General features: G+C 61.3%; 1 protein-coding gene across 1 annotated transcript; it reads left to right on the top strand.

Annotated features, from left to right (window-relative positions):
* The first annotated feature begins 3080 nt into the window (after positions 1–3080).
* On the top strand, positions 3081–5519 carry FBXO39 (F-box protein 39). The gene is made up of 3 exons (XM_021694819.1): positions 3081–4109; positions 4821–4997; positions 5254–5519. Exons 1-3 carry the CDS (start codon positions 3084–3086, stop codon positions 5380–5382), a joined length of 1332 nt encoding a protein of 443 aa, XP_021550494.1. The 5' UTR covers positions 3081–3083; the 3' UTR covers positions 5383–5519.
* The last annotated feature ends 2658 nt before the right edge of the window (positions 5520–8177 follow it).

The raw sequence follows: 8177 nt of genomic DNA, 5'->3' as shown, positions 1-8177 counted from the left end.
CCCAGCGCCCTGCCATGCCCGAACCTCCCCTCCCATCTCGAGACACTCGCGTGCGCGCGCGCACGCGCGCGCACACACCTGAGCCCAGATCCTTCATGGGCCCCCGGCCCCCCTGGCACCCCATCCTCCTGGGACCCCGGGACCAGGCCCTCCGACACCCCGGCTCCTCCGCCCTCCGCCCCGGCCCGCGAGGCTTCCGGGACACCGCGCGCCGGGCCGGTCCTGCCCTCTCCACGCACGGTCGCCGGCTCTGACGACCCCAGGTTTGGGCCCCGGCGCCCCGCACCCCGGGGGGCCGGGGGACGAGCGGAGGCCCGCGGAGGGCGGAGGGCGGCGCGTCACAAAGGCGGCCGCCCTTGGCGCTCATCCCCCGCGAGGGCGCGCGTCCCGGGGGCGCGGAATCGGCGTCCGAGCGCAGGAGGCGCGCGCGGAGCAGGCAGGCGGCTCGCGGTCCCCGCAGCCCAAACGGGGCGCAGCGAGCGGGGCGCGGCGAGCGGGTAACGGGCCCCTCCGCCTCCTCCTGGAAGCAAGCGTCTCCGGGCACCTCCGGGCCGAGGGTGGTGGGACTTGCTTAGCTTTCCTTCCCGCGTTGGCAGCTCTGGGTCAGGTGGACAGCACTGGGCCCGAGCGCCCTTGCGGCGGGTTCGAATCCCACTTCCGCACTTAGCAGGGCGTTTGCTGGGAGCCTTCCTCAGCTTCCCCTGTTTCCCCATTTGTAAACCGGGTGTGCCCACCCCTCCCATACAGGGATCCTGCAGAATGCCTTGGCATCAACTTACTCCGGGCTGCGAACCCTGGTACAGCATCTGCTATGTGCCAGGCACTGTTCTGGCACCTTCCACGAATGGGGCTCATTTAACCCTGCCAACACTGAGAGGGGCACTATTTTCATCCCTGGTTTGCCATGTGGGGTCTGAGGCACAAGGAAAATTAACTTGCCTAAGGTCATCCATAGCGACTGACAGCGGGGCTCCAGCCCGCTAAGCTCCCGGGCCTCTGGCTGGCCAGGAGGTTTAGGTGGGGAGGGGAGACGTTGCCAGTAAGGACAGGGACTTGTGGACCGCTTGCCACTGCTTTCCCAGCCTACCAAATATGTTCTTCGGACACCCCCTGTGGCTTAGCGTGTCCCATGATTCCTCTGACCAGTGACTGCCGGGCAAAGGCTTCTGTTGAGCTTGGGAACTGGTTTGGCTCTTCGTGCTAAGCGCTGAGGGGCCCCTGGCCGCCGGCAGCTTCCGTGGATGAAGCAACAACCCTACCTCTTCCTTTGTTACGTATGAAAGGGCCGCTCAGAAGAAGAGTGTCTCAGGGGTGACACAGGCTGGGACGAAGATTACCCTGAGGGACGGACGTGGGCGCGAGGGGAAGGCGAAGGTGGCAGGGCGGGCAGTGGCTCTGGGGCCCCCGTGGACGCCGTGACCTGGACAGGGGCAGGCTGCCGCCACAGCCCACGGGGAAGTCTGTCTGGATCTGGAGATGGGAGAGGCCCCTGGAGGCGTGGAGGGAAAGTGTGGGATGATGAGGGCAAGGCACCAGCGAAGACCCCAAAGGACCACCCCCCCCCACCACACAGGAGCTTGGGGGCACTCGGGCCGCTGTGGTGGTGTGGGAGCTGGGGGCATCTGGGGGTCCGTCACAGGGAGAGCGGCCAGTAGAGAGGCAGGCATGGAGGGCAACATGACGATGCTCACCAGCATCAAGCACACATTTGGCAAGCACAGGCACAGACCCACATCAGACACGTCAGAACAGGTCGGTGCGTGTGACAAGGACAGCAGTGCGGACGAGGACAGCAGTGCGGACGAGGACACCAGTGAGGACGAGGACAGCAGTGCGGACGAGGACACCAGTGCGGACGAGGACAGCAGTGTGGACAAGGACACCGATGCGGACGAGGACACCAGTGCGGACGAGGACATCAAAGGAGTAAAACCAAAGAGTGCTCTTGCACAAATGTCTGTCCTGAACTGAGAACTATGCTTAACGTGTCCCTCAGCCCGAGACCTGTCACCAACCTGCTGTGTGACCATAGGCAAGCCCCTTCACCTCTCTGGGCCTCAGTTCCCGTCTGTAAAGAAATAATTCTCAGAGGTCCTCCAGCCCTGCGTTTTTATGCGCTACGGTAATCGTGGGCCACTTGGTAACGTAGCCACTGAAAGCGTTATGGAGTGGTAGGGCTTGCACCTTGAAGACGGGGGGCTTTGGAAGTGGTAAAGGGAAGAAGGAGAGTTTTCAGGCCGGGGAAACACTGAAAGCAGAAGGTCACGAAGACTTCGGCAGATGGCTATAGAAAGTCCAAGGGCTCGGCGCATCAGGCGGGCTGTTGGCCTGGCTGTGCCCCGGCCTCCCTAGCCTGGTAGGGGGACCACGTGCAATCCAGCGGCCAGCTCAGAGACCTTCCAGTGCTCCCCGCCTCGTTAGCCAGTTTCCAAATCGTGTCCTGCGAAAAACCCACAAACCCACCCATTCCTGCAGTCTTGCTGCCCTAGCCCCAGGCTCGGAGCCTGAACTCTGCTCTGGGCCATCCTTCTTCCTCCTCCCTGGAGGGCCCTTTCTGTACCTCAAGACTGACCGCATGGCTTCCGGACAGGTTGACCTTGCCTGGCCCAGGGCCTCGGTTCCTCCTCTACCACCACCAGGCCAAGCTGGTCGGCCTCGCAGCTCCTACTCACCCTGCAAAGCCCCACTCGGGTGCCACCCCTTCTGAGCAACCCCGTCTACTTCCTCCTTCCCCAGACAGAATTAGCCAGCCCCCGTTTGTGCCCCCTGCACCGCGATCATGCCCGAGCCTTCTCGCTTCTCCCGCTGTGCTGTAACTGAGTCCTGGGTGTGAGCCCGGGAGGCCCCCAAGGACCGAGTCTTTGCAGGTGTTCCCCTGCAAGGCAGATCCATGACTGTCCCCGCCTGCACCGGCCCAGGGCCTGCTACCCACGCGGAGTGTCGAGTTCACTCGGCTGGGTCTAATTTCCGTTTGGTAAATAATGGTTCTTCCTTTCTATTCCCCACAGAAAACGAGGGGTTGCTTTTCTTCATTTTTGGAAGCCCTGCCTACCACACAGCTGCTCTGGACATCCGGTTCCTCGATGGACGAAGACAGCCAACCGATCCAGCCCCAAGACCAGAGCTGCTGGGCCAGTCTGCCCGATGTGTGCCTGCGTCGTGTTTTCTGGTGGCTGGGAGACAGGGACCGGTCCAGAGCCGCCCTGGTCTGCAGAAAGTGGAACCAGATGATGTTCTCGGCTGACCTCTGGCGATACAGGACCATCACGTTCAGTGCGAGGCCCTCCAGGGTACACGCGTCCGAGTTCGAGTCAGCGCTTTGGTACGTCAAGAAGTTTGGTCGTTATCTGGAGCACCTGGAGATCAAATTTCTGAACCCTTACAATGCCGTTCTGACCAAGAAGTTCCAGGTCACCATGCGAGGCCTCCTGTCGTGTCTGGGCAAGAGCAACAACCGTCTGAAATCTCTGTCCGTCCAGCACCTGGAGCTGGACCGCCTGGTCTGGAGGAACAGCATCCGGAGCTCCTTCATCAAAAGCTTGAGCTTCTTCTTAAAGAAAGTGGGCAAGCACCTGGACCACCTCAACCTGAAGGGGGCCCGGCTGACCGTGGAGCAGGGCTGCGTGGTGCTCAACTCCCTGAGCTACTTGCGAAGCGAGAGCATGGTGTCGCAGCTCAACATCGAGGACTACTTCAGCCACCACCTGGCCGTGTACAGCAGTGCCCAGTTCAACAGGACCATGGCCACGTTCCACAGCCTGGTGTCCCTGACGCTCAACTACAACTGCATCTCGGACGAGCTGCTCGAGAACCTGTGTGAGAACAACGCTGGGACCCTCCGGACCATGAACATCAAATGCCACATCCACGACCCCCACGGGCAGGTCATCTGGGGCATGTCCTGGGCCAAGCTGGCCAGGCACACCACCAACCTGAAGGTGAACTTCTTCTTTGAGCGGGTCATGAAGTATGAGCGCCTGGTCCGGATCCTCTTGCAGGAGATCCCGGTCCGGAGCCTCAGCCTGAGGAGCTGCTACTTCAGTGACCCCGACTGGTCGATGAAGCCCACGCTCACGGATCTCCTGCCCACCTTCCGGCACACTCTGCAGGTGGGTGGGGCCCGAGGGCTGGAGGCTGGTGGGGAGTGGCTGCCGCTCAGGTCACCGGCTTGCCCAGGGGAGAGGCTCCCGGCAGGGCCGGCACGCACTGGGTCCACCCAAGGTTCTGGGAAATGGTACCAGGCTAAAAAAGCAGCGTCCTCTGACCCCCCAGGATCACAGCGGGTGACGGCAGCTCACTTCTCCGCGTGGAACACAGGGAGTCTCTGGTTGGCTGCCAACCAAGGAAAGCCCCTATGTGCCCCTCTGAGCAAGAAGGGGCCTCCACGGGGGACAGCAGGCCCCCCCACCTCCCAGCAGCACAGGAAACAGTGAGTCCAAACCAGACAGACGGAGTCACTGAGGAGCGCCGAGGGGTGGGCTGTTCTCTAACTGGCCAGCTTCCCCATCTATAAAATCAGGATCGTTTTGTCCCTCCCAAGGGCCGCACAGAAGGCTGGGGGATTGATATCTGTTGCTACAAATACCACCAGCAGGGGGCTCGAGGGGCGGTGGCTGGCCAGGTGCCCGGCCAGTTGGCCGCGGGGCTGTGGTCTCTGAACCCCAGATGCATCTCGCCAAGTTGGATGGAGTCACCCGCGTGTCCCCGTCTCTTCCCTGCGGCCCGGGGACCACCGTCAGCCGGGCCATGGGGCTGCAGCAGAATGACCCAGCGGGTCCCAGCATCTCCGCCCACCCGTCTCCCCTCTGGTGCTTTTCCAGAAACTGACGTTCGAGTTCAACAACAACCACGAGTCCCTGGACGAGGAGCTGCACCTCCTGGTCTTGTCCTGCAGGAAGCTGTTCTACTTCAAGATCTGGGCTTTCCTGGACGTCAAGTTTGTCGAGCGGATCCTGAAGAGTCAGGAGGAAGGGCAGTGTTCCCTGCGCACTCTCAAGGTAGGGCCCCCGGCTCCCGGGCCTAGCACAGGCGGCGGTGGTGCGTCTGCTCCCGCCAGGGTCAGGCGTGCGGCCGGGCGGCCGGCCGGGCGGCGCGTCCCCCTCGTGTGTGCCCCGGGGGTTCGCTTCACGGGAGGGAACCCGGAGCTCCCTTCCTCAGCGGCTGGGCTTGGGCTGGCCGTGCGTGTCCCAGGCTGGGATGGGCGCGGTGCCGCGAGGCGCAGCCCCACCGTGTGCGCTCTCTGTGCTGGTGCAGGTGAGAATTTACACAAACAGGTACGAGACCAATGACGAGGACAGGACGCTGCGCGAGATCCACAGGAAGTACAGAAAGCTCATCGACGCGGAGCTCAACTACTTCGTCATCGCGTACCCCATGATGTAGCGAGCGCTCTGCGAGGGAGTCCCCGGCGCCCCACCCCTCCCCCTTCCTCCTGGCTCCGTTTTGCCAGTTCCACCCCAGCTGACGCCCGGAGGCTGGGACCGCCGGTGGTGGGACCTTAAAGTGCTATCTTTACCAACGACCCAGGGCTGGTCTCTCCTCTGTCCTGTGGCTTCGCTCTTTCACACCCTCCCTCAGGCACTCGGAGTCGTCCCTCACCACCTCACTCCCAGCACACAGCTGGGGGCAAATGCCCGGTGTCCCTGGTGACCCGCGGGAGCCCCCTGGCACTGGTGCTGCCCGCCCACTCCACTCCCAGATGGAGTGTGCCCGCAAGTCCTCAAGAGGCGGGGACGTTCCTGCTTGTCCATGCAGCCTGCTCCGAGCCAAGAGGAGCTCCTGACTCCCGTGTGGTGGTCTCCCACGTGATGTCTTGTTAAAATAGTTTGACCCGTGGATCCCCTGACCACAGGTCTGGAGGACACGGAGCCTCCCCCGACCGGGGAGCGGCAGCAGGACCCAGCGCAGGCGAAGTCTCTGGGAAAATGCCGCGCACACGAGGTCCGTGAACCCAGTGGTAGATGGAGACAGCCACGGACCTGTGACCTCCGTGGGCCACAGCCTCCTGTTCATGCCCGTCCTTTTCCCACGTGCCGCGCCCGGCTGTGGGTCTGCAAAGAGCACCAGGTTCTGGGAGGAAACATGCAGAACTTCGGCATGACCTTGACCCCGTTGATGAGCAGGACGTGCATTCTGCCGCCCTCGTGCCTCCTCCAAGCTGCTGGGGGGAGGGGAAGCAGCCCTGGGGACAGATGGGGGCCACCTCCTCTGAATTTCCAGCCGGGTAAGGAAAGGGGGACCATGGTTCCCGGAGGTACTACACCATTACCGACAGGCAAAGTTACAACCAAAGGGCAGTTCTTGTTTTTGAAAAGACTCTCAGAGAGGGGCCTTCGACTCCGGGCTGAAGGGTCCTGAAACCACGCTGATTGCTGTGACCCCGAGTTCTGTGCCCCATTCAGGCCTTAGCTGCTAAGGTCCCTAACAAACAAATAAAGCTGGGATGGGGTCCCGGACACTGAACCTAAGTGTCAACGGCCACATTTGTCCCTTGGGTGCGTATCGGCCTCCCTGGGAGCCAGCTTCTCTGTTGCACGTGGAGAAGGGACTACAGGTCCCAAGGAATCTGCCTCGGGGAATGGTGATTTAATACGTGTTCCTCCGTACATAAGCCTGCCCCTGGGTGTTCCACAGATGGTGGCTTTTGTGGTGTTTAATGAGGAAACAGCCTCAGAAAAGGGGGCGGCTTTCCGGGGGTCACGCAGGTCCCTGGTTCAGCACCGGGACTCTCCCTCCCGCCCCAGCGCTGATGTGGCATGCTCCGTGTGTGCGGGGTGTGGGGCACAGCCTCCCTGAACCCCCACAACGGCTCTGGCAGGTGGAGACTGTCCCCCCTCTTCCAGCGCTAAGAAAACGGGGCTTAGCAAGGCAAACCCGCCCAAGGTCAGTGGCTCGGGAAGTGCGAGAAGCATGTCAAAGCCACCCCGAGTCCACGGCCATTCTCTTAATGACCGCTGACCGCCTCCCATGGCAAGGAGATTGGGAGTTGGTTCTGCAAGTGTGTGAAGCGCAAGAGCGCTTGGAAGAATCGTGAAAACCTCCATTTACCATGTTTAGCTTAGAAATGCTGCAGTGTGAGATGAAGTTCTCAAGAACCAAGCTTTCTGAGTTAAACAGATATGAATACAACCTTTATGACTTTGTTAGAAAGACAGATGTCACTGTCCCAGAAAAAATGTCACCCAGTGTAACCTGATAGAAACAATCTTTCTTAAACACAAACACGCCTCTTGGTGGGTGCCTCCCCTTCCTGCCTCCCGCCCAGACACGCCCCAGAGAGGGCTCTCACGGAAACTTCCGCTCACTGGCCGAGCATTGCGGTGTGAGAAATCTGCCTGGCTTCCCTGGGTGGTGCTTGGATAATTCATCTGGTTCCCATTCCTCCACATTTGGAAAAGTACAGGTTGGAAAAAACCCAGCCTGGGCCCAAACCCACCCACTCACTGTTGAGTGACTGAAGACCTTGTCGAGGTGATTCCACCTTTGTTTGCGGCAACTCATTTCAAAGTCCTGTTTTGTCTTGGCCCATCTCACAAGCGATAAGACATGTCCTTTAAGCAGCAAGAACACGCCCCAATGTCACAGACACCACACACAACTGATGCGGCCAAGCCTACCGTGTCCCCTCAGACCACAGGCTTCCTAGCCAGGCTTCATTTGTCTTCCTAGTGGGGCAGCTGAAGCTCTGGGAGGCGGACGAACCTGTCGGGGCCACACCCCAGGCAGATCCGAACCAGGGGGAGCCACCGAGCCCCCCCAGAGCTGTGTCCACACAAGGGTTTCCCACAGAGTCCTCACGCCCTGCTGGCCTCATCCCCAGGGACAGGCCCCATAATCCTGCACAATCCCACAATCAGCACAAACTCGGAACTGTCTTCTAAGCTGGGGAGGGGCACTGGGAGCCCTCCAAGCTAGAGCAGAAGAGCACCCAGTGACATCCCCAGGTGTCGGCCTGAGAGGGCTGCATATTTGCTCAGCACCCGGAGGTGATGCTCAGCACACGGGAGGTGACGATCAGCACCCGGAGATGACGCTCAGCACACAGGAGGTGACGCTCAGCACCCGGAGGTGACGCTCAGCACCTGGAGGTGACGCTCAGCACCGGGGAGGTGACGCTCAGCACCCGGAGGTGACGCTCAGCACACGGGATGTGACGCTCAGCACCGGGGAGGTGACGC

Source organism: Neomonachus schauinslandi, chromosome 15, assembly GCF_002201575.2.
Source record: "Neomonachus schauinslandi chromosome 15, ASM220157v2, whole genome shotgun sequence".
NCBI lineage: Eukaryota > Metazoa > Chordata > Mammalia > Carnivora > Phocidae > Neomonachus > Neomonachus schauinslandi.
This window is presented reverse-complemented; position numbering and strand designations above follow the sequence as displayed.